Source organism: Colletotrichum costaricense (genome assembly GCF_030867565.1).
Source record: "Colletotrichum costaricense strain IMI 309622 chromosome Unknown Scaffold_1.1, whole genome shotgun sequence".
NCBI lineage: Eukaryota > Fungi > Ascomycota > Sordariomycetes > Glomerellales > Glomerellaceae > Colletotrichum > Colletotrichum costaricense.
The window spans coordinates 1,564,981-1,591,542 of NW_026848230.1; the positions used below are offsets into that span (position 1 = coordinate 1,564,981).

General features: G+C 56.1%; 7 protein-coding genes across 7 annotated transcripts; 4 read left to right on the forward strand and 3 right to left on the reverse strand.

The window, feature by feature from the left end:
- Positions 1-153: 153 nt before the first annotated feature.
- Positions 154-1,097, reverse strand: CCOS01_00571 (uncharacterized protein; the record flags this gene model as incomplete). The annotated part of the gene is made up of 2 exons (XM_060448768.1): positions 154-935; positions 992-1,097. The coding sequence occupies 2 exons, from the start codon at positions 1,095-1,097 to the stop codon at positions 154-156; spliced, it is 888 nt and encodes a 295-aa protein (XP_060320206.1).
- Positions 1,098-2,991: 1,894 nt separating this feature from the next.
- Positions 2,992-4,127, forward strand: CCOS01_00572 (lipase; the record flags this gene model as incomplete). The annotated part of the gene is made up of 3 exons (XM_060448769.1): positions 2,992-3,141; positions 3,196-3,311; positions 3,374-4,127. 3 exons carry the CDS (start codon positions 2,992-2,994, stop codon positions 4,125-4,127), a joined length of 1,020 nt encoding a protein of 339 aa, XP_060320207.1.
- Positions 4,128-5,301: 1,174 nt separating this feature from the next.
- Positions 5,302-8,596, reverse strand: CCOS01_00573 (SNF2 family domain-containing protein; the record flags this gene model as incomplete). Its single annotated transcript, XM_060448770.1, has 3 exons — positions 5,302-5,530; positions 5,586-8,433; positions 8,533-8,596. 3 exons carry the CDS (start codon positions 8,594-8,596, stop codon positions 5,302-5,304), a joined length of 3,141 nt encoding a protein of 1,046 aa, XP_060320208.1.
- A 1,622-nt stretch (positions 8,597-10,218) lies between these two features.
- CCOS01_00574 (uncharacterized protein) lies at positions 10,219-12,244 on the forward strand (the record flags this gene model as incomplete). Its single annotated transcript, XM_060448771.1, has 3 exons — positions 10,219-10,358; positions 10,408-10,435; positions 10,490-12,244. The coding sequence occupies 3 exons, from the start codon at positions 10,219-10,221 to the stop codon at positions 12,242-12,244; spliced, it is 1,923 nt and encodes a 640-aa protein (XP_060320209.1).
- Positions 12,245-13,017: 773 nt separating this feature from the next.
- Positions 13,018-14,655, forward strand: CCOS01_00575 (DHHC zinc finger domain-containing protein; the record flags this gene model as incomplete). Its single annotated transcript, XM_060448772.1, has 2 exons — positions 13,018-13,165; positions 13,217-14,655. 2 exons carry the CDS (start codon positions 13,018-13,020, stop codon positions 14,653-14,655), a joined length of 1,587 nt encoding a protein of 528 aa, XP_060320210.1.
- Positions 14,656-15,548: 893 nt separating this feature from the next.
- CCOS01_00576 (peptidase M16 inactive domain-containing protein) lies at positions 15,549-19,274 on the reverse strand (the record flags this gene model as incomplete). Its single annotated transcript, XM_060448773.1, has 4 exons — positions 15,549-15,737; positions 15,790-18,004; positions 18,054-18,873; positions 19,049-19,274. 4 exons carry the CDS (start codon positions 19,272-19,274, stop codon positions 15,549-15,551), a joined length of 3,450 nt encoding a protein of 1,149 aa, XP_060320211.1.
- On the forward strand, positions 19,197-23,338 carry CCOS01_00577 (is centromere binding protein at prophase; the record flags this gene model as incomplete). Its single annotated transcript, XM_060448774.1, has 10 exons — positions 19,197-19,457; positions 19,898-20,028; positions 20,162-20,498; positions 20,552-20,870; positions 20,924-21,106; positions 21,156-21,313; positions 21,360-21,732; positions 21,782-22,466; positions 22,513-22,715; positions 22,803-23,338. The coding sequence occupies 10 exons, from the start codon at positions 19,197-19,199 to the stop codon at positions 23,336-23,338; spliced, it is 3,186 nt and encodes a 1,061-aa protein (XP_060320212.1).
- Between the last annotated feature and the right edge of the window lie 3,224 nt (positions 23,339-26,562).

Below are 26,562 nucleotides of genomic sequence, written 5' to 3' on the forward strand. Positions count from 1 at the left end.
GGCCGAAACCGCCTCGCTTCGGGCGGGAGTTGGTAGGTGGGAACCTGGGACTTGGAGTTAAGCGACGGCATTCGCAAGTCCCCGGGGAACAGTGACAGTTCAGAGTCGGGCTTTCCAGCGAGGGCGTTGAGAGGAGCGGTGGGTATGACAAGATTAAGCCGTGAAGAAGACCCACGCTGGAGGCCCAAAGGGTCGACAAGACGGCGATGATGACCGTAAATGTCGACATGGCCGATCCAAGGTGGCATGCAAAATGGATGTGAAGATCTCCCTTGTTACGTGCAGGGTGGGCGCTTGGTGGGAATTTCTGGCGAGCTGTGAGCGGTCAGCAAACTGTAAAAGGGAAAAATACTGCTCGTCCGGGCTCGGCTCCGACGCGGGGAGAGCTGTCAGTCTGTCAGGTTGTGGCCGGGCGTTGCATTGCGCGCGTGGTTCACTGGCAGGCCACAGATGTCTATTTCCTTGAATAAGTGCATATGCAGCATCGCAAATGGGTGTGTACCATCGGAGTGGTGGTACAAGACGGACCTCGTGATACCCCAAGAGGTCTCTGCCTGGGGTCTGCCACGTCCACCAGATCGAGTCCAGGGCACTGCTGAAATTAGGAAACTCGCAAGCGAAGAGCACCAGGCGGTCGGAAATCCCAAACTCGGTCCAGCGGCGAAGATCGATGGGGCAGGGGTCAGGGGTGACGGAGCGCAGATTTCGGCTCTTGTTCTGCACGGAAAACGGGAATCGACCAAAAGGCAAGGTCGGTGGAAGCGGCACGGCATGAACGGCAATCTTGGGAAGAAAGAAGGTCAAATGTCGGTTCGAGAGATGGCGCAGTGATAGCTGAACGAGATGTGTGGTAGTGTCCGATATGTCGTAGCTGATGGCTGCAACGTCGACTGATCGTGAGGGGAAGGCATTGAGGATGTATTGGTCCAAGAGACCAGGTCCAAGAGACCAGATCCAAGAGACCAGGTCCAAGAGACCAGGTCCAAGAGACCAAGTGATGGAGGGCGAGGAAGAGGTCTCGTGGGCGCGGACTCCGGATGACAACCCTTCTTTCTAGAATGTCTCAACCCCGCGTTGCTAGGTCGACATCTGATCATCAGGTACGGGTGGCTCGCTGGGAAGAAGGGACGAATCGACGATGGACCGTTGACCGTTGGCCGTTGATCGTTAGAACTGGGAGGGTGTGGGGAGGTGGATGAAGGAGGGAGAGTCTGCTGTAGTGTAGGCACTAAGGTAGACAGACGTACAGAGAAGCTGGCAAGGACGGCATCACGGCATGCATGAATGAAGCTGCCACACACCTATCGTGTAGAGTCTAGAGACAAGAAGGAAGCTGCGAGATTCAGCTCCGAAGCTCCCAAGCTCCCAAGAGGCGGCAGGAAGCAGCATGACATAACGCTGCCGCCGACCCCAAGTCTCCAAGCCTTTTCATCCCACCTCCATCTCACTCTACCGTAATCTAGTGGCTTTGGTGTTGCATCTGCCATCCATCTCAGCTGCATCTTCCCGTCTTTAATCACATCCACATGCTTTTTCTTTGCAAATACTCTTGCCAATAGTCTGTAGGCGTACCTTAATGCCGACAACTATGGGCGTGATGGAACTTGTTCTGCCTGACCGACCTCCATACTCGATTGGGAGGAACGAACCGTGGTACGAGAGCATTCGTCCGCGTGATGCCTTGAGAGCGGCTCTCCAGCGTAGAGGGCCGCGTATCACCACACGAGAATCCCGATTTGGTTTTACGTATCTTGGTCTTGGCTTTTGACTTGACTTACGACACTAATCGGAAAATTCAAACTCGCACAAGACCACATTGGCAGCATTTTGTTGAGCTCTTGCGGGCCTCGTCCAGGGACTCGCCCGGGGGCCGGCGGGCTTCTTCCAGCAATCGGCCGACCGCAATTGACCACCAGTTCGTTCGAACAAGGACCATTCGGCCAGCTTCATTAACAACTTGTTCCCGGTGCGGACGCTATTGTTTCGACAGAGCCCAACAGAAGTGGGAATTGCCCAGCTTCACCCCGGCTCGGCGCCGTCCAGGGACCATCCACTCAGTCGTCGTTGTTCAATGAGCGGCAAGCCCACTATGGGGATGCTTGGCTCACGTGGCGCCAAATGACACCCCAGGATCGCAGAGTTATTGAGCAGAAACTCTCATTGCTTGTCTCTCAGTCTCTGTCTTTGCACTACGGACACCCAAGGATCGAGATGTCTTTGTCTGACCGCACGGGCGCTTCCTTACCACCTTGACGGTCCATCAACCTCATCACACCCACTGTTCCTCATGGTTGGACTGATTCAAGACCAATATCACTCGAGGCTTGCTACTAATCACTCCGAACCGCTGACCTGCCACCAATACTTGGCTATAGCGGCCAGGGCCAGGTCTTGTCCTCTTGTCTGTCTGACGAGGCCACCCAATGGTCAAAGCTGTCTATCTCGCACTGCCGCCCCCCCGGTAGGACCTCTTGAGCTTGGCCCCCTGCTAGATGGAGTATGGAACCGCCTTCTCCAAGAACGCATCTCTTCCATTCGCAACTGGCGCTTCTAGTGCCGATTTCCGCCGCTCTGTGCCTGGCGAGATTGCTCTAACTTGCGGAGGAACTGCCAGAAACCGCAAAGTCTTGCGTATTGTTTGCTTTAGCGTGAGAAGTCTCACCCTGGCTCGCATATCCCCAATATCGAGGGGAGTTGGTTTGCTACCGGCCCCCAACCTCGCCCGAGCCATGAATGCTTGACTTGGAGGCATGGTGGGCACTCACCGCAACCCTTACAACGGACCGTTGTCTGGGGTGTACGACTCGATGTCGATCCACTGGCCTCTTTACCCCGGTGCTCCGTTCGTTGCTCTCTTGGTTATGTATAAGACGTTGCGGCAGCGTGGAGGACGATTGCTTGCCATGTCTCTCTGTTCGTTGTGCCTCACGAGAAAGTCCTCGAGTTCCGTCCCTGTTCCTGTTGTCTTGAGTTGCTTCCTCTACCGTCATCATGTTGGCCAAGCTGTCTCTTCTCCCTTTGCTGTCTGCCGCAGTCTCGGCATCTCCCCTCCTCGATGTCAGAGCCCCGGTGGCTGCTCTCGATGAGAGAGCCGTGACGGTGTCGAGCGCCGACCTGTCCAACTTTGAGTACTACGTTCAGGTAGGACATTGCCCAGACTTCTGACTTGGCCGCGTGCGCTAACATGTTACATAGATGGTGGCAGCAACCTCTTGCAACAGCGAGGCCGCCGCTGGTGCATCAATCACCTGCAGCGCCGATGCTTGCCCTGATGTCACCGCCAACGGAGGAAAGATTGTGGGAACCTTTTCGTAAGTTGACCAGATACTCTTGGCTTTTCACCTTTGACCTGAAGGTAACTAACATGCTTCAGCGGTCTTGTCTCTGGCCTCCAAGGCTTTGTCGCCACGGATCCCGTGAGAAAGAACATTGTCATTGCCATCCGCGGCTCCAGCAACGTCCGCAACTGGATCACCAACATCCTATTCGGCTTCGACGACTGCGACTTTGTCGACGGCTGCAAGGTCCACACCGGCTTCGCAAACGGCTGGGACGAGATCAAGGACGCCCTTCTGGCCTCCGTCAAGTCCGCAAAGGCCGCCAACCCCAGCTACACCATCGTCGGCACCGGCCACTCCCTCGGCGGCGCCGTCGTGACCATCGCCGCCGCCGACCTCCGACGCGACGGTTACCCCGTCGACATCTACACCTACGGCAGCCCCCGTGTAGGCAACGCCGCCTTCACCAACTTCGTCACCGCCCAGGCCGGCGCCGAGTACCGCGTCACCCACGTCGACGACCCCGTCCCCCGCCTGCCCCCCATCCTCTTCGGCTACCGCCACACTAGCCCCGAGTACTGGTTGTCCACCGGCAACGCCACCACCGTCGACTACGCCGTCGCCGACATCAAGGTCTGCGAGGGCGCCGCCAACACAAAGTGCAACGGCGGCACCTTTGGCCTCGACGTCGACGCCCACCTGTACTACCTCCGCCGTACGGGCGCCTGCAGCACCGACGGCTTCGGCATCAAGGAGAGAGAGGAGGACATCTCGGACGAGGACCTCGCTGCGCGCCTGACGGCCTGGGCCCAGCAGGATATCGAGTACGTCGCGTCACTTGAGGAGTAAGGAGGACGACGGCATGCCGTATACACGAAAGAAAATTAAATGTCATGACCATGTTATGAAGGGCAGGGAAGCGGGCTTCTGGAGTTTTAGGGGAAGCATCATCATCATCATAATCATCAAAAAGGATACCATCAAGGGATATCCCCAAGCCATTGCGGCCAAAGGAGATATCGTCAAGACTATTCACGTACATAATTAGTATAGTACATAATCCACGCCCAGCGTCAACCTGGGCGTTGAACCACACCACTTCTTTCCTCTGAACAAGCTGTGAAATCAATGACCCTATCTGTGACGGTCAAAAGAGCCGTACCAGCACCGTCAGCACGATTCCACGAGTGGGACGCACCCCGGACGGGTACCGAGCCCGGACACACATAAACCCCCCCATGTCATCGACTGACTCGCAAGTCCCGTCAACTAAAAGACCGCGCGGTACCCGATCGAGCAAAGTTCGTATCCCATATTCCCAAACCGCGTGTTTTCCTTTGTTTCAGTCCCAGCCGTACTTAGAATGGCACTGGCGCGTTGGAACGGAACGGTTGTGTTACGTGTATATTGGCCGCTTGGCATCGCGAGCTATGGTACAGGATAGACTTTCCCAGAACGAACCATTCCACTCACCTGAAGCCTGTGGGGATTGAATAACCATTGGGAGTATCTTTCCGGGATTTCCAATACTCCGTACCCTGGTACATAAGGCCCCTACATAACCCAGCGCCCACGTGCGGAGTTTGCGGATCGTGGGCCCATGGGTGCTGACATTGCTGACCGGCCAGTTGATTATACGGCACTATATGGCTCCTCATAGTCACTAGCATTGCGATCAAGATTTGCTGATACCTAATTTCTGAATCTATTGTCCAGATGGAGAAACAAAGAACCACCCAGCTGAACGCTGAGAGTATCTACCTAAAGCAATGGGCCACACCCATACACACAAGGTGTTCCATCCGTGAACCACGCCATATTTGCAAATCGAAAAGGGGTATAGGAAGAAGAGAACGACGCACGCCCGACTCCGATGATGGGGGCTGGGTACTACAGTCCCAATGTCCTTGTCCTTTCCGTCTGCCCTGCCTTGTCCTCAACGCCGCCCTGGGGGAAATCACAGAAATCCACTTTTTGCTGGAAAACACAATGATGAAAGAAAGTTTGCAGACGAGCTAAAAGTCTAAGAACCACGGAACAGGAATTGCATATCCTCGGGGCTCAGAGACTCCATGGCCTTGTCGTCCGCGTTGACGGTGGAGTTGATCATGTTGGTCTTCTTCTCCTGAATCAGCACCATGCGGCTCTCGACCGAGTCCTCGATGCAGAGACGGGTAATGGTGCAGGGGCGGGTTTGACCAATGCGGTGGCAACGATCGGCAGACTGCCACTCGGCGGCAGGGTTCCACCAACTGCATGTCATGTTAGCTGGGAACTTGATAGTGAGTATTGAGACATGTAACTTACGGGTCAACGATGAAGACGCGAGACGCCTCGGTGAGGTTGAGCGCGACTCCACCGGCCTTGAGAGAGACGAGGAAGCACTCGCACTCCGTCTTGGTCATGAAGTGGTCGATGGACGCCTGGCGCTGCGCGGGGCTCATGCTGCCGTCAAGCATGACGGTGGTGATACCGGCGCGACGAAGACGCCACTCGATGAGCTGCAGCATGGATGAGAACTGTGAAAAGATAATGGACTTGTGCGAAGCATTGTCTGATCGAAGCTTGTGAAGCTCGTGGACGAGAAGCTCAATCTTGGAGGAAGAAGTCCATTCTTCCATCTTGATTCGATTGATAATCGAAGACTTCTTGACATCAGCCTCATTCTGCTCAATCTCGGGCTGCTCCAAGTCGATGGCCAGCGCAATGTGGCAGCGGGGGCAGTCAGGCTCAGCAGAAGACAACAGGTAGCTTCTAGCACACGCGCGGCAAAAGTCGTGCTTGCAGCGGCTCCTGATGGCATCCTCGGCCGGCTCATCGCAAACGCCACACATGAGTGTGTTCTGCCCGCCCTCTCCATGCTTGCGAAGGATCAGATCGGGGTGATCGGCCACCTGGCGCATCTGCATGATGAGACCAAAAATGTTGGCGTAGTTGTTGAGCAAGACACCCTGGGCGACGTACGTCTCGAACTTGCGCTGGCCGTTGGTCATGATGCTGTTGGCGAAATCATTCTCCGCTTCACCAAAGAACTGGCGATCAACGTAGATCTCCTTGACGGGGAGTTCCATGGAGTTGGTGTGGTCCTTCTTTAGGCGACGAAGCATAATGCGATCGGTCATCAAGCGGAGCTTCTGAAAGGCTTCGCGGCCCGGTCCAAAGTTGCCAAACTTCTGAATGGGGTTGAGGAGCTCCTGGTTGAATACGGACACGTGCTGCATGCCGGCGTGTCCGCACGAGTGGCAACGGTGATCGTCGTCGAGGTTCCAATCCAGGCCGGCACAGGGGCACTGCTTGCACAAGTACGATGCGAAAGGCGCAACTTGAAGGAAGCGGATCAAGGAGAAGAACTCGCCAATGCGGTTCTGAAGCGGAGTTCCGGTAAGGCACCATCGGTACGAGGTCTTCAGAGCAAAGCAAGCCTTCGCCGTCATGGTAGTACGGGTCTTGATGCTATGGGCCTCGTCGAGGATGATGCGGTGGAAGTCAACCTGGTGGATCAAGCTCTTCTCCTTATGTACGCCGTCTGCGCGGGTGAAGCCTTTCTCCTGCTTCCGGTACATGGACTCCAGACTGTTGTACGACATCATGATGACATTGTACTTCTTGAGCTCCTTCAGGGTCATGTTCTTGGCGTTCTTCATAGTACCGTGGTAGACAAAGACCTTGAGGGTGCCGTCCGTGTAGGATTCAATCTCGCTCTTCCACTGCATAAGAGCAACGGGAGGGACCAAGACGAGGGAGGGCTTCTTCTGGGGATAGTCGGACATGATGAGGGATACCGCCTGGATGGTCTTGCCGAGACCCATCTCGTCACCCAACAGGCCGCCTTTGTAGTCGGTCTTTTCCATCTCAATCATCCAAGAGACGCCCTCGAGCTGGAAGGGCTTGAGCTGACGCGAGATCTGCTGCGGCTGAGCAATCTTGTCGGGCCTGAGGGCGGGAGACGCCTCCAAGTCCTGCCACATGGTGAGAAGCTCAGGATGGTTGTTCTCCAACCTGGCGCGTTCAAGCATGCCGCGGCGCTTGGAGCCGCGTTGATAGGCACGGCGACCCCGGGACTGTGCGGCCACGGCGCTCTGAAGACCGCCGTCACTATCGGCCTCGTCAGATTCCGAGCTGTCAAAGTCGCCGCTATCGAGGCTCGACAAAGCATCGTCATCGTCTTCAGGGAGCCCCTCAGAGGCTGGAGGCAGTGTCGAAGCGGAAGCTCTAGTCCGTCTGACTGGCTGCTTAGCCTTGCCCTTTGCCTTTGCTTTCTTGGGAATCTTGTTGCTATCATCATCCTCAAGTTCAGAAAAGTTGTCCGAGAGATCGCTAAGCTCGTCGTCCGTCGAATCTGCGAATCCATCCTCGTTGTCCGACTCAGGGACCACAACCTTTTGCTTCTTGGGGGGTCTACCTCGGCCCCGACCACCAAGCTTGGATCGAGAAACAAGCGGAACGTCTTCGGAGTCGGCGTCGCTGTCCTTTACCGTGGCCTTAGCAGCGATAGCAGTCGCACGACGGCCGCGACCAGTGGCAAGCGGGACATCAGACTCATCCATCTCGTACTCCTCTTCCTGGAGACGTCGAGCGAGGGCGGCATCGGACAGGCTGGTGGAGGCAGTCGATTTCTTGTTCTCTTCCTTCTGGAGGCGGCGAGCAACCAGGGCATCGCGGTCGTTATCAGATGGCTCCTCATCCTCTTCATCATCGTCGTCGTAGTAACCACCGCCAACCTTGCGCTTGGCTGGCTGCATGGAATACTGGCTGTGACGCAGAGCACGCTCGTTGAGTCCAGCAGAAGTGGGAAGATGAACCTCGATCTTGGATGCAGACTGAGATCCTTCAATCCTGGGGTTTCTCAAAGCGGCAGGCAGGACAAGAGGGACATAGCCAGACCCAGAGACGGAGGGAGCAGGTGTAGCGACATTGCTGGTAGCAGGGGTGGAGGCTTCACTGGCAGAAGTGAGGTCGGCAGATGCAGCAGCAGACGCAGATGCAGTTGAGGAAGCCGAGTCGTTGGCCAGGGAGGCTCTGCTGGGTCGTCCTCGACCTCTCTTGGCAGTCGGAGGGGCTGAAGTCACAGGTTGAGCCGCAGCTGCAAGGTTACGGCTCGATGCAGATCTAGTGAGACGGCCGGTACCAGCAACCGAGAGAGGGTCAGGGGAGTCTGCGGATGTGTTAGTTATCAATGGTGGTTTGCGCACACAGTCGTCCACGATTTGATGGTGGATGTGCAGGCCGAAATAAAATTAAATCCACGACTTACTGCTTCGAGTGGAGGCCATACTCTCCTTCTGAGCGAGAGAAGGGCGACCACGGCGGCCAGTCATCTTGACGGCGATGATAACCTTTTGGTGCAGCGAGAATGATTTTTTGCACTTGCAACCTCAATTTTGAGAAAGGAAATTGAAGTTTGTCGGTTTTTTTTCACACAGAGGTGAAAGTTTGGCGACGGTTGACGTGAGAAGAAAGTTGGGATGGCCGGGACAAAGCTCGGCAAGTGGTGGCGAACAGTCTCAGCTTATCGCCGAAGAAGCTTGGAGACTGTGCACCAAAGGGGTCGATGATTGGGGTATCTCGGTACCTTTTGGTGAGGGAGGGGAAAAGGACGAATTGAAATTGTAGATTGCCCTGAGGTAGAGGCCACACAGTCTGACGGTTGGTGATGTGAAAAAGGGAAAGGGAAAAAAAAAAAAAAAGAGGCAAGTGGTGATGGAGAAGGCCAAGGGAAAAAAGAATTTGGACTTGCCACTGGCGAACTCCTTTTCGGTCAGGCAAAGCTGAGAAGGACCGCCTCACCTCAGACAAGAGAGACGGGGAAGGAGGGGACCTGGGGAGATCAGGGACGCGCCCTTCAATGGCGGGCTCTGTACACGAAGTCACGTGGCCTCTTTGTCAGGGATGAGAAGGCGCCCAGACGCAGGGGCGACTGCCTAAAGCCTGAAGCCAGTCTGGAAATGGGAAGTTTTTTTTGTTAGCTTGGCTGGGGTCACTGGTGCGAACATGAATGTACTGTCGAGATGATGCACACGTTCCTTGATGGTTCGAACTAGCTTATCAAGGCACCTGGCGAAGCGACAGCTCCCCTGGACTGGCTGCGATTTGAAAGGCTACATCCCATGATCCCACTTGGCATACAAAACCATCCTCAGAAACAGTTTCATCTGCCAGGGAAATAAATAGCAAGACCGAAATGGCAGCATTGGATGCAGAGGCAGATGGCCGATCTCCATGTCCCTGGGGCTCCAGTGTGACGATTCGACTTGGGCGATCGATCTGCTCCCCGACGACTCCGGTAAAGTGGCTCTGTGGCTCCTTCCATTCGAGTTGGCCAAGGTACTCCGTACCCCACGACGGGACTGCTGTGGGTTCCCTTCAATTAAACCCCTGCAACTGCCTACGGATACCTCTAAGCAGCAAGTCTCTTGGGCTGTCACTTGCATCTTTCACACGGTGCATCCTCACCAACACCCTTGATTCCACCCACTGATCTTGAGAGATTGGCAATCACCAGTACAGTGTGCTGCAAACTTCACCCTCCAACACCTGGTCTGGGCGTATCGATCCAGGAACAAGAGGACTCCAGAAGACACTACTTCTTTGTCGCCTCCTTTCAATTTGCCCCCCGAACCAGCGCATCACGGCATTGTCAACAGGTGTGATTTTTGCAGTTTGGTGCCTGCCTTTCTCTCCAACCAAAGGTCTGGACTTGAGCCCATTTCCAACCCATCGACCTGCCAGTGGTGTCTATCGTTCCTACCCCTTGGCTAGTCTGTAATTCAGACAACTTTGCCACACCTATCTGAAAGGCATTTCTCAATCACGACTCGCCGCAACACCCCAGGATTGAACTTCATCCCAACTGCAGCTCGGAAGGGGGAAAAAAAAAAGCTTCGACCAAACTCGTCACATCCAACATTGCACACAGAGACTGGAAGTTTCCATCACCAAAATGGCGAGACCGTCTCGTCGATCCCAAGCTCAGGCTGCCCAGGCTGCTCAAGTCCAGAACCAGACTCCCCAGCAGGGTCAAGCAGCTCCTCAGGATGATGCTGCAGGCACTGTCCGTATCACCCGCCACATCTCTGGACCGTGAGTTTTCCCACTCTCCATGCGCATCTCATCACTGACACGAATCTAGACAATCGGCTTTGACCGACTACCTTGCTGTAAGAATCTCGACCAAACTAACCATCTGTGCAAACTGACAATGCGCTTCCAAGGCCCACAACATCTCTGCAAACCAGATTCGCCGGGATGCAGACCAGCGTCGTGCTGCTGCTGCTGCCCAGAACCAAGCAGACAATGCCATCGGAGATGATGATGATGACGAGGCCGAGGCCGGCCCTTCAACAGCATCTGCCGGAGCTGCTCAGTCCGGCCGCAATGAGACTGCAGCTGAAAAGACGAAGCGTCAGAAAAAGGAGCAGATGGCCATCGCCAAAATCAAGGCCTCCAAAGCGTTCAAGAAGCGCAAGCACCGAGGCATGGATTCAGAAGATGAGGACGACATAGCACGCGCCCTATTCGAGCAAATGGCCCAACCCTTGCCAGGCCAGATGGATAACTGCGCCATCTGCAAGAAGCGCTTCACCGTTACCGCCTACTCGCTGAGTGGCCCCGAGGGCGGTCTGCTTTGCGCGCAGTGCAGCAAGGATGAGGCTGCCAAGAAGGGCAAGGGCAAGCAGAAGCCCAAGAAACCCGCCGGTGGCCAGGGCAAACGTCGCAAGATGCAGAGCAACATCCTCGACGGCACGTACCAGACTGGTGCCAAGAACCTGACCACTCTCTGCATCGAGACTCTGGCCAAGAATGTCGACCTCGCCGACAGTTTGGGCGATTTGCCAGACCAGGTGGTGGACAAGATTGCGCGACTCTTCTCCAAGCGTCGACTGCTCAGCCCTGTGACGCTGCCCCTGTTTGTGCAGCCATCTACCACGGTCCTTCACATCTACGACGGCGCCAAGCTGGGCTCCAACGAATTCGAGAGCATCTTCCAGACGGCACCCAACCTCAAGAGATTCAAGGCTCGCAACTCTATTCAGTTCAAGGACGAGGTCATGGACTATCTTCTGAGTCGCGACATCAAGCTTACGCACTTTATTCTTCACGGCGCCAACCTCCTCAGCGACGAGAGCTGGACCAAGTTCGTCCAGCAGAAGGGTGCCCATCTGGAAGCCATCCAGGTCTACTACACTGATAAGCACGTTGGCGACGAACTTCTTGCTCTCCTTCCCGAGACTTGTCCCAACCTCAATCGCCTCAAGGTCTACCACAACCAAAAGGTCACTAACGTCGGCGTCAAGTCCATTGCCGACATCAAGTCATTGAAGCACCTCGGCCTTCACCTGCAGCACGACATCACCTCCAAGAGCCTGGCCCACATGATCCACGGTGTAGGCAAGGACCTGGAGACGCTTTCCTTGAAGAAGATGCCCACGGCCAACGACGAGGTGTTGAGTGCGATCAGAGACACCTGCCGTTCTCTCAAAAAGTTCCGCATCACCGACAGTGAGCACATGACGGATGAGGGATTCGCGGACCTCTTCAACAACTGGGAGAACCCTGGCATCGAGATCATTGACCTCCAAAAGTGCCGCTACCGCGACTCTACCAAGCCCCGCGAGAACGAAGACGGCATTGGCCTCTGCTCCGACGGATTCCGTGCCCTCATGAAGCATTCCGGCAAGAAGCTCAAGAATCTCAACATCCACGCTTGTCGTCACATCAAGCGTGAGGCGTTCGAGGACGCCTTCTCTGAGGAGGACCAGTACCGCAACCTCGTCAAGCTCGAAATCAGCTTCATCGAAGAGGTGGATGATTTCGTTCTCGGACGCATCTTTCGAAGCTGCCCCAACATTCGCGAGATCAACGTCTTTGGATGCATGAAGGTCAAGGATGTCCGGGTCCCCAGAGGCAAGGTCGTGGTTGGTGTTCCGAACGCCATGGGAATGGTCGTTGAAGGTCGCGACGATTAATTGCAGCTTTGTAAGGACGTTGGGAGTTTGGTAAATATTCGTTGATCGCCACGGTCTCTGGCATCTAGCCAGGCTTATGGTTCTCAGGGTCAGGTTGGACCGGCGTTATGGTGGAACCTCGGATACGGGCGTTCAGCCGGATTTGCTCATTCAAAAGGACAGGTCGGCCGGCATTTGAGTTCACATTAGGTAGATAGTTGGGGAACACCAAATCATCAGAGTCAGTCGACCAAAAATTGAGGTTTCTCGGAAGCAGTCACGTAAATCGATATGCAGGTCGGCGCGGACCAAGCAAACGGCCCACTGTCTTCTGCGGAACACAGCGGGAACTGGGGCCAGAGACGGGGACTAAAACACCGCCACAGGCTGCCGCAGGGCGGAGCGGGGCCAGCCCGGCTCAGCCTCAGCTCCCTGCGTAAGACGGCAGCGGGAGGGGACGCTCACAGCTGGATGCCACGGGGCGCCGCCAGCAGGTTGCCTTGCATTCCACGCATCCACAGGGCAGTTTATCCACCCAGGTCCCCTGCTCATGCCTCTAACCTCCCCCTGACTATCCGTATCACAAACCCGGGCTTGTTGAGCTGAGCCAACGCAGCAGTTTACCATTTCGCGGGCCCTTTTTTCTTCTTCGTGGCCATCGATCAGCATCCATTCTTCCGTCCCTGACCGCCATGGTCTTTTCCCCTTCCTAGCTGCCTCTTTCTCTCTTTCTCTTTTCCCTTTCGAGTGAATGGATGGATCTTGATTGCCCACACTCCTCCTCCTCCGAAATCATGTCTCGCCGCTGGGCGCGAAAGCTTGAACGCTGCTGTTGCACTTTCGCGACCTACATCCCTCTGCTCTTCGTCTATGGCTTAACCACCTGGGCCGTCTGGGTGGATGTCACCATCGGGTCCCTGCCTTCTAAAGCTTCGTGGCTCGGTGAGTAGTCCGCTGATGCATGCCCGCCCGCCGCTTTCTGACGATGCATAGGATCCGCGTCTTCCGCAGGCGCCCTTCTCCTCTACGGCCTGCTCAACTGGTCCTACACCACCGCCGTCTTCACGAGCCCCGGCAGTACGACAAACGATAATGGCTACAGCACGCTACCGACCGAGGCGCCCCCGGCCGCCACCTCCTTCACCGTGAAGTCCAACGGCGAGCTCCGGTTCTGCAAAAAGTGCCAGGCGAGGAAACCCGATCGCGCCCACCACTGCTCGACCTGCCGCCGCTGCGTCCTGAAAATGGATCACCACTGCCCCTGGCTGGCGACCTGCATCGGCCTGAAGAACCACAAGGCTTTCCTTCTCTTCCTCATCTACACGACGCTCTTCTGCTTCTACAGCTTCTTCGTCTCCGGCAGCTGGGTGTACATGGAGGTCATCAACAACACGACGTACGTCGAGACGCTGATGCCCATCAACTACGTGATCCTCAGCGTCATCGCCGGCATCATCGGCATCGTCGTGGGCGCCTTCACCGGGTGGCACATCTTGCTCGCGAGCAGGGGCCAGACGACAATCGAGTGCCTGGAGAAGACGCGGTACCTCTCGCCGCTGAAGAAGCAGATGAAGCACCAGTTCGTCGCTCAGCACAACGGCGAGGGTATCCAGCTGCCCGCCTACGGCCAGCAGCTCCTCGACATCCACGCAAACGCCCTCCCGGGCATTACGCGACCCGAAGAAGGCGAAGAATACCGCGGGGGTGCGGGCTCCTCGAGGCCGATGGGCGCCACGCACCAGTCGTACGAGGAGATGGAGCGCGAGCGCGCGAAGAAGCGCTACGAAGAGTACCTCGACGAGCAGGACTCTGAGAAGCTTCCCAACGCGTTCGACCTCGGCGCGAAGCGGAACCTGCTGCACCTCTTTGGCCCCAAACCTCTGCTGTGGTTCGTCCCCGTCTGCAACACCACCGGCGACGGCTGGGCCTGGGAAGCCAGCCCCAACTGGTTGGCCGCCCGCGAGCGTCTCGCGAGGGAACGCCAGGAACAGCGCGCGCGCGAGATCAATGCCGGCTGGGGTACCGACGAGCCCCCGACGTTTATGCGCGAGGCGCCGCCTACCAAGCCCGACGGCGCGGGCCGACACTATCTAACCTCGCCTCCTCCTCCTCCCCCTCCCTCCAACGGTGGATCGCGTAAGACGCCCTCCAAGGCCGACCGGGTCCTGGGCCGCGACCCGAACCTGTACGCCGACGGGTTTCAAGAGTCGATGCCGATGCGGAAGCTCAGCCCGCGCGGCCGGGCGCTCGAGGACGAGCTCGACGACAGCGACCCCGACATGGAGGACCCGGCGGCGGCGGAGCACCGCGCGCTGAACCTGGTGACCAACGGCGGGTGGGGACGGAGCGGGGCCAGCGGGCTGTTGAGGAAGCATAGCCCGTCTTCGCCGTCGTTTAGGGACCAGCCTGAGAATGATGATGATGTGGATTGAGGTGGTGGAGTATGATAAATGAGGAAGAGACAGAGAGGGGAAGTCAACAATTTTCAAAATAGGGGCAACCAGAGAGAGAGAGAGCGTTTTTAGAAAGTGATATCCAGAAAGCGTCATCTTTCATGTTCCGTCAGCAAGGATTGGGGTCACTAGGGGATTTTAGAAAGTGTATAACGCATTTCATGTACGGGTTTTGTTACTTTGCAAAGGGATTAGGGAACTTTGAATTCTGAGACGTACATTCTTCGTGGTTTCCTTTTTCCAAAATTCAAGATTGGTGTTTTTGGTGTTTTCTGGGCTTCCTGGTAGAGTATCGGGGAGCTTTCCACACTCTTACCTCTCTGCTGGGAACGGATAATGATCGGGGGTTTTTTTTTTGTAGCACCTTTTGCGAATTAAATCGTTTCTATTCCATGGATTGCATAGCGATGCAGCTCTGACTAAAGCATAAAGAAACACTGGAACTTGAACAGCGCTCTGCAGGACTCCATTGGGGATCGTTGACGGCTGTGGTCGCGCCTCTGTACCGTTCCAACTGCGTTTTTATCAGGGAGAAAAGACGACAAGATCGAACTTCTCAGACGTCTGTAAAGAGAGGCACAGCTAGATCAGCTCGATCCAGCTTCGTGAAGATCTGTAGAGCCTATTGGAAAGGGGTAGACGGGCAGACATGGAGCTTCACTAGATTGATCATCCCGTATCGAGAGACGGTCCCCGGATGACACCCCTTGGACAAGGGGGCCCAGCCGTTGCCGAAATCACGAAGATGGTTGAGACTCCTTCATATATCTTGAGCATACGTCTCTGATATTCTAGCCCAGAAGCGAAAGGTGCTGCGGCTGCCAGCTCTATCGATGCTAGTCTTCTTCTAACATGGTCTTTTGCCCACCGTCTCAATCCGACTCTTCATCACTGTATTCGCCCTCGCTATCATCCTCTTCGTCATCGTCAGACTCGTCATCCTCGTCTTCCTCGAGCTCCTCCTCGTCCTCGTCGCCCTTGAGGCCGTAGTCGTCGTGGAAGTAGGCGAGTTGCTGGACATCCGTCTTGTACCCCATCTCCTTGAACGCCTTTTCAATGTTCTGTAACCATGTGTCAGTAAATGTCTGTCGTGAAGCTGGGGGAAAGGCATACCTCTTGCAGGATCGGAGCGCAGGTAATAACGACATTGCTCTTGCCCGGCTCGAAAACAGGCATGACGAGCTCCTTGAGCACCGTCTTGATCTGCTCGTCCGTCACGTCCCGGACGTCCCTCATGACCTTCTTGTGCCAGTCGAGCGGCAGGCTGCGCACGACGCCGAGCATGAAGTTCTGCGCCGCCGACGACGCCATGGTCGACTGCTCGTCGGCGAACTGCACGACGACCTGGCTGATGGCGCCCTCCTTGAGGTGGCGGTCGATCTCGACCTCGCCCTCGGCGATCTTGCGGATCGTCTCGCGCGACACGGAAAAGGCCTTGCTGGCGTCCGGCGAGCGGTACACCTTGTACTGGATCACGCCCGTGTCGAGCTCGCGGCCGAAATACGAGCCGTACGCCAACCCTTGCCCGCGGACCGAGTTCCAGAGGGGGCCCTCGGTGGTCTCGAGGTAGCCGATAGCCACCATGATGGCCGGGAGGCGGGGGTCGTCGAAGGAGGTGATGCCCTTGGCCGTGCTGACGCCGTAGGAGCTCTCGGCCGTGGTCATGGGCACGATGGTGGCGCCGACGGTACCCGGGTTCTGGCCCTCCTTTGTGAGCAGGGTGTGCGGCTTGACGATGGGGAGCAGCTCGTCGGAGCCCCCGAGTTGGGTGCTGAGGATGTCCCAGGCGGCCACGGGCTCGGGCAGGCGGGCGACGTCGGCGGTGACGAGGATGCGCACGTTGTTCGAGGTGAAGAGGGACTTGCGCAGCTGCTCGAACCAGGAGAGGACCTTTTCCGGGTCGGAGGCGATGAGCTTCTTGAGGCGGCGCAGGTAGATTGCTCTGACGAGTGCGCGCTTGGCGACCGAGTAGGACTCCTTCTTCATGTGGATGGACATGTCGATTTCGGACGCCATGGATCTGCCGTCACGCTTCAGCTCGGGGATGTCGGCCAGGTGCTTCTGGACGCCCGCCTTGAGGCGCTGGATGTCGAAGACGCTGTCGAACATCATGGTGCGGATCCAGTTGATGACGGTGGAGTACTTTGCGGGCTCGATTTGGAACTGGATCATGACGCCGTCGGGGTCGCCGTAGTCTCGTGTCGAGCGCAGACCATAGCTAATGGTGTCCTGCTCCAGCTCCATGACGACCTGTTCGAAGCCAACCTTTTCTCCATCGCGCATGATGGGAGTGTTGAAGAAGTTGTCGTTGAAGATGGGCAGCAACGGCTTCAGCTCGATCGGTACCTGTGATGTCCCGAGATAGACCGTCAGGTGCACAAAGTTGGTCGGCACGCTCTCGAACTGGATGAAGAGGGGGTCTTTTCCTTGCTTGGCGCCGTCAATGACCTTTTGCGCCGCGTTGTCAACGAGGCCGAGGCTCTTGGCCTTTCCAGACCTCGCCGTGTCAGACTCGATGAAGTGAATCGATTCGGTGCCGGGGACAGCCCACTGATCGATCACGGAGGCCGGGATGGGCTCATCGTTCTTGGCCTTGGCAGCCTCGAGGCGCTTCTTGAGGTCAGCCAGACCCTCGGCGCCGAGCTCCTCCTTTCTCTTTGCGAGCCTCGCCTCCTCGTCGGCCTTTTGCTTCTTTGCGAGCTCGTGGGACGGCTTGCCGAGGATGGAGACGTGGGGAGCATCGGACAGCCACTTGCGCAAAAAGTCCCTCCATTGTGCGTCGGTCCACTTCTCGAGCTCCTCGTACTCGGACAGGGACTGCAAGTCCTTCAGCGTCGAACCGTCACGCTTGCCGAAAAGGTAGTCCGTGATAATGTTGTTGGAGTAGAAACCCTCAGACTCCTCGGCCTGAAACTTGACCTGAAGGCGTTCGCGGTGGATGCATGAGGTCAGGTATGCCATGTCCAAAGGCTTCGATGCCACTTCCTTGAGTAGGTCGACGAGTCTCTTCTCGACAAATTCCAGCTTATCCGTTTCGACGCCAGTCGGCTGGAACCAGATCACAGAGTTGGGCCTGGCATCCCACCAGTAGGACACGGAGCTGGCAAGCTCCTCCTTTTCGACAATGACGTTCTCGAGAATCGACACAGAGGAGCCGCAAAGATAGGTCAGCAGGACGTTGAGCGCAGACGTCTCGATGGTGTTGGTGCAGTTGGGGCCGTAGAAAGCCACAGTGATCTCGCCGACGGATTCGTCCTCTTCAGGGAACTCGGCTGTGGTGATGATGGTCTCCTTAAGCGCTGGAGGCTGTGCTGAGTCGATCCAAGGTCTGCACACTCACGTCAGCATGGTTTGTTAGGTGTGGGGGATTGGACTACCTCTTGAAAGGGGAATCCAGCGGCGGAAGATCGTCCTTGATGCTCTCCTCGAACTCGTCCAGGATCTGCAGCAGCTCGTTGTGGTCCGCTTCGCCAATGATGACCACGGCGAGGTTACGGGGCTGGTACATGTCACGGTGGAACTGGCGGATGCGGTCAGGGGTCAAAACCCGGAGGGCCTCCGTCATGCCTCCGGTCTCGTAGCGGAAGCCCACGTTCTCCGGGTACAGCAGTCGGCGCGCGCGTAGATCCATGATTTCGGCGCTCTTGAATTGCACGGCCTGCATCTCTGAGTAGACAACACCCGCATCGTTACCCTCGCCGTCAATGTGGTGCACCTCGGTGATGCACGCCTCGTCCGTGATGACGGGCACGATGACATGCTCGAGATACACTGGCAGGATCTGTGAGAAGCCTTCCCAGCCAGCGCTCTCGAGCGTGTACGCGGTGTGATCCGTCGCAGTCCAGGCGTTCGTCCCAGAGTAGGCTCGGGAGGCCAGCTTGTCGAGGAGTCCCTTGTAGCGGTAGTTCTTTGAGCCCATAAATATCAGATGCTCGAGAGTGTGAGGGGCGCCCGAGTCGTCAAAGATCTCGGTTGCGAGAGTGAAGTAGCCGTTGGTCTTGGGGCCCTTGCGATCGGCCACAATCACCTGCATGCCGCTCCTCTCTGAGACATACTGGCTGATTTGGCACGGGGCGTAGTCCGTCTTGAAGCTCTGGACCTTGCGGAACCGCGGCTGCGGCTTGGGTTGCTCCTCAGGCGACATGGTGTGTGTCTTTGCTTTGAATAAGCTTTGAAATGATCTGACAAGATGGTCAACTTAGTGTCCTGTGTAGTTGTGGGAGATTCTTATAAAGGCATGGGCAGGGGCACAAGAACACAGGGGCTCGAAGAGTCATGAGCAAACAGTTTAATGGCCCTTGGGTAAGGAGACAACAAACCCAGCTGAAGCAGGGTAATACGGGTCTCTTGACGAAGCTCTTCACCGGAAAACAGGAACTAGCTGTTGGAAACGGGAGGGGAAGATAACCAGACAGCGGATAGATGCAGTAGTTCGTATGACAAAGGGCCATGCGTCCGTGAACACCAGGACATCCGGTCCGAGAAGAGACATACCCAGCTCTGTTGGATAAGATGTGTCCATGATGGGGAACAAGACAAGCCGCCAGAAGCGCAACGGCCACGGCAAGCGCCACTTGACCGACTCCAATCTTCAACATGTCAACGTGTCAGACACGGGAAGGATGCCCTCAGACAGTCGTGTGAAGCTTGCAGCCTCGGAACGGTGCAGCGCAATGCGCCATGGCATACAACCAGTTGACAGGCGAAGAAGAGAAGTAGGATTACAAGGGGCCAATCGGGGGAAACCACTTCAGCCAAAAAGACTTGACAAGAAAGAACGAGTAGGACGGACGGAAGAAAAAGGCGCAGCAGCTTACCGTACAGAAGCCGGCTTTGCCAGCCTAATGGACAGAGATGAAGAAGACCAATGAGGCTTCCCGAAGCGTATTGGCCAGCCCGTGATAGGGAACGATGTAGCGGTTACCTAACCGCCGCCACGAGAGATGCTGACACAAGGATGGCGGGGTATCGACGGCACTGGAGAACGAGCTGATGCTGAGGCTTACAGGCGTCCTCAGGGATTGGTATATACCTTATAGTTGAGCTTTGGTTTCCCGTTGGCGCGCTTTCTTTTAGGTTGCGAGTTACCAGTTCGTCGCGGGGCACGAGAACGTGAGAGATGTCGCTGGCCGTACAATGAAGCGCACTGGTCCATCTGCCCCTCCAAAAGTCCAGGGCAAGAGACCAGTGGAGTTTATCTTTACTTTTTGATTTTCGCAAGGTCATCGGCGGGGTGGTGTCTCCTGATTGGCCCCTTGCCGCGGGAGACTACGCTGGGCCAAGCGCCAACCGCTCGGCACGAGGTCGGATCGGACACGAGGAACGTACCGGGGAGCGACATCGAATTGTGACGTGGGTGCTTTCGGGACAGCTATGCAATCCAGTGTCATAATTGCCCGTAGCTCATCGCCCATTTTTATGCGGCATCGCTCCGAAGACGAGGCAAAGTCCTCCTGTCGCCCGTTTCTTAGCTACATATTTGCAGAATCACGTCTCTGAACTCTAGGCGAACCTTCCCAAACCTCGATCTACCGCATTCCATTTCCTGCTTGCGACCTGCCCTGACACCTGGCGCCCCGACCGAAGCGGTCCCGCGATATCGAGAGCTTCGAGAAGCCACACGTGTGACCCGCGCACGGCAGCGGAACGAGACGATGGCCGTCGAAACAGATCAGAATGCCTCTGCGCACATCGGAGAGGCCGTAGTTGCCTTTGCGCTCGAGGGGCGCTTCCCCGACGAGCAGATGTCATCGCTGTCGCTGTCCTCTTCGGATTTGTCGCCTGCGATTGATGCGCTGGAGCGGGCCAAGGGTGATTTGGAGGTAATGCGAGGCCCATAGCGAGCGATGACGGCCTCTTACTGATGCATGCGCAGTCTGAAATCCACACGATCAACGAAGAGACCAAGGGCGACGTCAGCTCGTGGGTGCACAATGCGAAAACACTACAGGAAGACATCTTGCGATCCAAGAGGCTGGCCGACGATATTGTCCGACAATCGGAAGCGCCGCAGGTTTCGGGAAAGGCTATACAAGATGCGGAGGACCACATTCAGTTTCTTGAGAAGGAGGTGCTATACACGAACCAGCTGCACGATGCCCTCAGGGGTATCCAGCATGTCAACGAGCTTTTGGGGGAGGTCGAGCAGGCGATGAACGAGCGGCGCATCATCGATTCGCTCCGGTGGCTGGAGAGTAAGGACCGAAACATCGCATCGGCATTATGGCGAGAGGCTAATGCTATGCAGAATCTTGGACAGAGCTCGATGCCGTCCCAGTCAACAAGAAGGCATGCCGGATCATGAGGCTCCTTGACGTAAGGGCTTTCGAGCTAAAGTCACATGTTCACGACGTCTTCGACCACGTCTGGGCATCGCTTGTTCACACGGATCTCGAAGCCGGCTCCCTGGCAATCTACAACAAGTTGGATGGTACTTGGTACCCGTCTGGTTGAACCCACCGGAAGCTAACAGAATCCAGACGAGCAAATGACGCTATCGGAAGCCATCATTGGTCTCCAGGCCTACAAAGAGGTTGAAGACCGCATGTCCAAGCTGTGGCACGATGTCGACAAGGCCATTGTGTTTCCGCGCATGGACACGCAAGCTTCATCGCTGCCTTCCATCCGCGAGACTGAGGTATGTCCCAAAGACAGTCTGACGGCTCAGTTGCTGACCCCGGCAGAACGTTGTGGGATTGAATGGTCAAGCTGGCAGATCAATCGACGAGCTATTCACGGATCTCCAAAAGGTGGTTGAGTTCCTGGCCAAGAGACTGACACCGGACCTCCTCATGTTCTTCAGCCCCATCATGATGAGCGACCTGGTCCCGAGGCTCATCTCAGTCTGGCTCGACTCAGAAGTGCCCTCAAATCTCAAGGATCTCGGGAGGTTCCAGGCTGTCATCGAATCTGCACGGCGCTTTTGCGAGGTCCTTGAAGACAACGGATTCACTGGGTTTACGGAGCTCAAGGAATGGGTTGGCAGTGCGCCGTCAATATGGCTTGCAAAGTGCAGAGAAACAGCCCTTGATTCGGTCAGGGTGCAAATGTCAAACGGTCTGTCACCCAGTGTATGCCTATTCAAAATCTTGCTGACGTTGCGTAGGTCTCGGCGCCACAAAGCAAGTCGAAAAGGTGGAAAAGCAAATGGTGTCTCGGTCCGAAGGCAAGGAGTTGACGGCGAACGGTGTAGCCGGTACCGTCGCAGAAGATGACTGGGGCGCGGAATGGGGAGTCGACGATGACGAGGAACCGGAAGCCAAAGGCGACACACAAGAGGAAGACGACGGTGCTGATGCCTGGGGATGGAACGATGAGGAGCAAACTACAGAGACCGCCCAAGAGGAGACGGTGCAGGTTGAGGAAAAGACGGCAGACGATGAGGACGACGCAGCCGACGCGTGGGGTTGGGGGGATGATGATGCGACAGAGCCAACGGAGCCAGAACCGAAGCCTCAAGCAGCAAAGACGCCGACGAAGAAACACAAGACGGTATCTGCTGAGCCAGATGAGAGCAGGGAGATGGTTCTCAAGGAGACGTACCACATCTCCTCCATGCCGGAGCCGGTGCTGGAGCTTATACTGGCCCTCCTCGAAGACGGCGCGGCTCTGACACAGCCCGAGTATGTTGCGAGCTCATGTCAACACGGTGATCCTTCTAACATTGATAGGTACGAAAACAGTCCAGTGGCAGCCGCCGCGCCGGGCCTCTTCAGTTTGCCGACATTCGCATTAGCCATGTTTCGAGCAGTGTCGCCGCACTACTACTCACTCGACATTGGCGGGAACATGTAAGCATTCTGTAGGGGTATCCTTTCGAAGCTGACCAATGTCTAGGTTCCTCTACAACGATGCCATGTATTTGTCTGAGAAGCTGGCTGATTTGGCATCAACGTGGAAGTCACGCGGGGATCTCACCACACGCGCCCAGAACATGCTGCGCATAGACAACGACATCAAGAGCCTGCAGAACTTTGCGACGCGCGCATACACTAACGAGCTGGGGTTGCAGAAAACGGTGCTGCGAGATCTGCTAGGAGGTACGTTTTGTTCTAGCCTGGGCTGAAAGCACTTGCTGCAGACTGCCGGCAGTCGGTATGGCTTTTGGGCTAACGCAAGACGCACAGGCGATCAAAGTCTCATGCAGCAGGATGAACTGGACAGTTGCGTGGACTCGGCACTAGCGCGGGTCAGATCCATGGCGGTGACATGGGAATCGATTCTCGCACGCTCGGTGTGGTACCAGGCTGTGGGGTCGCTCCTGGATGGGCTGTCGTCCAAGATTATCGGGGATGTCATGGACGCGTCGTCCATCGGACAGGACGACGCGTACGGGATCGCGAAGCTCATTGCAAAGGTCACGGAGCTCGACGACCTCTTTCTGCCGTCGCGGACCACAAGTGCGAGCACGGGGGCGGCGGCAGCAGACGAAATCCCGACAACGGCGCAGTACGCGGCCACGTGGCTCCGTCTCAAATACCTGAGCGAGGTGCTCCAGTCCAACCTCAATGAGGTCAAGTACCTCTGGTGCGACAGCGAGCTCAGCCTGTACTTTTCGGCGGACGAGGTCGTGGACCTCATTGAGGCTAGCTTCGACGCTAACCCGCGGATGAGGGAGACCATCCGGGCGATTCGGGAGACCCCCAGCCCCGTGCACGGCTAAGGGAGGAGGGGACGGATCACACCGGACGGTTGAGCCGGAGGGCCCGGGCGGACGGCGCAAGAGCCGGAGCGAGATGATGGGATGATGGCTCCGCTTGCGGTCGGGCTTGTAGTCCATGATGACGGGCGATGGGGGGGAGGAGGGGCGAGAAAAAAACTCTTTTCCGACGCGAAAGAAGAATAACATACATTTAGCGTTTCTGGTGTATTGGCCAATTTCAAGGTGCTACATTGCCTTTTGAATATCAAGCGTCGTTATTCCCCAAATCTGATTCATCCATCCCAATCACCCAATCCAACCCAAAACAGGCTTGTACATACTCGCCGTGCCTTTCCTCTCTACCAATCGCTTTACTTTCACGCCCATCCACCACCACCAATTGCACCCCCCCATTCTCTATGTACGTTCCTTTCCCCACACGCACGCCCCCCTTGTACACTGCAGGCTGCAGCTCGGCCGGTCTCCACATTCTCCAACGCGCGACGCTGAACCCTGTCGGTCTCGGCACCTTCTACCCCAAATCTCCACCTTACCCCAATTTCTGGTTTTTTTTTTGTTGTCTATTCTGCTCTGTTCTGTTCTGTCCAATTCTGTCTGGTTCCCATCTCTCCGTGGTATTCTTCTTTTGGGTCTCGTGACTTTTTACACTTTTTGCCCGGCTTCGCCCATTGCGGATGATTGTACATTTCGCAAGTGAACCATCAGCGTGGCAGCCATAAAACTGCAATTCATCAAATTCTTCTTCACCCGAAAGTTGAAACCACCCCGGGAAGCCCATCGTGATCGCCGAGGAGGAGCCTGGCCCGGCCTGGCCTTTGGTGTAGCGTAGCATTCTGGGCCAAAAACCTGGAATATCGCCCCCCCCCCCCCCATGCCCAACGTCGCATTTTTCTCAATTTCATCTCTCTTTCTTGTTCCTTTCTTTTCTGTCGATCACGATCTAGAACATTAGAGATCAATGCCCCTCATGTGCCGTCACCCCTCTCCTTTCCTTTTCTTTCCAGCACAGACGAGACAACCACGACGGGCAAGAAAATACTCCGAGAAAAGGAAGAGGATTTTTCTGTAGCAAGGAAATTGACTTTCTCCTTGCAAAACCCTGTTTGGCAACCATCAAGGCCCTGACTACGTACGTACTATGTACGCATCCTTTCCGGAGCAGTTCTTCCCCCCTTGGCCTTGAAACTATCTTTACTTCACTCTCCCCCGGTTGGCAAAGGTATGTCACAAAAAAAAAAAAAAAAAAGCCAAGAGGAAAGCCACGAGTGACGGGTTGCATACTCTATTCGTTCCATGCATATATTTTCTTGGCTGCTCGCGCAGTACATACAACATCCTCATCCACGGCATAGCTAGCTAGCTAGTGTACTGATCGAGAGGGGGGAAGGGAAGGGGGCAACGCAACGCAACGCAACCCCTCGAACAGGATTTTGAGATTCTGCCTTGCTGCGCTGATCTCCGCTGCCCGTCAACATCCCTACCCTGTCAATCCTCGAATCCGCAGACGTCTTCCTTTCTTCCATTTCCCATCCGGGGGAGCTCATCGGTTGCAACACGCGCCCAGCCAAATCATAGCCCCCCCCCCCCCCGGCATCGTCGCATTCTCCTTCGCGTCCAACGTCGTAGTTCACCTCACGCGTAGAGGACATTTCTCTCCGAGCAGCAGCCGTGGTGTAAAACTACATCGCGATACCTACCTCGCATCTGATGCGCTGGAACGTTCCCATCGCCCATTACATCCCATCCAGCAAGAAAGACCTTCTCCGCATCTACCTCTGCTTCGTCCCGCCCACTTCAGCGGCTCCCACATGTCCCTTTACTCTCCGCACGTACCCAAATCCATCCATTCCTCCGTCTGGTCTTTTATTCCCATCCATCCATTCAGCCACCACTCTGACAGTGACCTGTTTGATCACGTCCCTCCTCCTCCTCCTACCTACACTCTTTTAGCCTTTGCGAAGCATGTGCAAGCAGCAAAAGCCAAGCGGGAAGGGGAGTTTCTGCCCGCCTCGTCTTCTGGTGCGGAGCCCCCTCCGGATGCAGCTCCGGAAGACACGGCAAAATCGGATAGCAACTGGATCGCCAACCGACTGATGCCCGTCATTGGTCAATTCCTCCCGTCCTTCACTCCAGAGTCGAGGTTTCCACCACCTCTTGGGCCAAGTCTATCTATCCTCTGCCGACAATGCCGTTTACTCTCGCTGTCGTCGGCCAGGTTGCTTTGATTTCCTTCTCCAAAGCCCTCCCCCAGACACACCAGCGACCCACGGCCCGGGGAGCTCTCTGGTCTCTCAAACACCTCCCCTGACCTCCGTCCATCCTCCCGGATCCTTGGTCAACCCATGCCCCCAGCAAGCAAATCCCCCTTGAAAATCGAAATGGAGGAAAAGAAACACACTACCATCTCTGTACATGAGACAAGTCTTTGGTTTGTAGGAATTTTGGCGTGTGGCACCTACCACACGCGCCCCCCAGCAAATAACAAACAGGAACCAAAAAGAAGGAGGAACACAAGAAAATCTCCAGCACGGAGATTGCACATGTTACACTATCCCAAAACCCCCAAGGATAAAATTTCCCACCACATTTCTCTCTCTCCCTCTCCCTGTCCTTTTCCCCCCTCCTCTTCCTGCACCCCGGATCATCCAGACCATAGACACATACGTACGCAGTACATACTTAGTTGGGTATGCAACAGATGCTTGCGTAGTTACACACCGTGACACCCAACTCACTTGGGGGGAGCGGGGGGGCGTTTACTTACGCAGTACCCATCCGGTACGGGGAATCCAGAGAAGGGGGAAAGAAAAGCCGCGACAAATCATCGAACCCACCCACCCATCTACTCAACTCAACCTGTGTCGGGAGGAAAAGTCTGGAGAGAGCTTGAGCACGGGACACAGCACACACACGCACGCCTGGCCTGCCATCCGGCCCGGCCGCAGAAAATCCCCACACCCAGTCCATCCGGGCCCCCCCCGTTCGCATGCCCATTCCCCCCCCCCCTCCCATCCTCCTCCTTCTGCAAACTGCAATCGAGCAAAACTCAACTACACTAGGTACATGGAGAGAAGTAAGAAGATCAAGAAAGTCGAGGAGAGAAAAAAAAAAAAAAAGAAGAAGCTCCAAAGTCTATACGCACGCAAAGATAGGGCACCAAGTCAAGTCACGTCACGTCAATGTTCAGCCCCCCCCCCCCCCCCCCCCCCCCCCCCCCCCCCCCC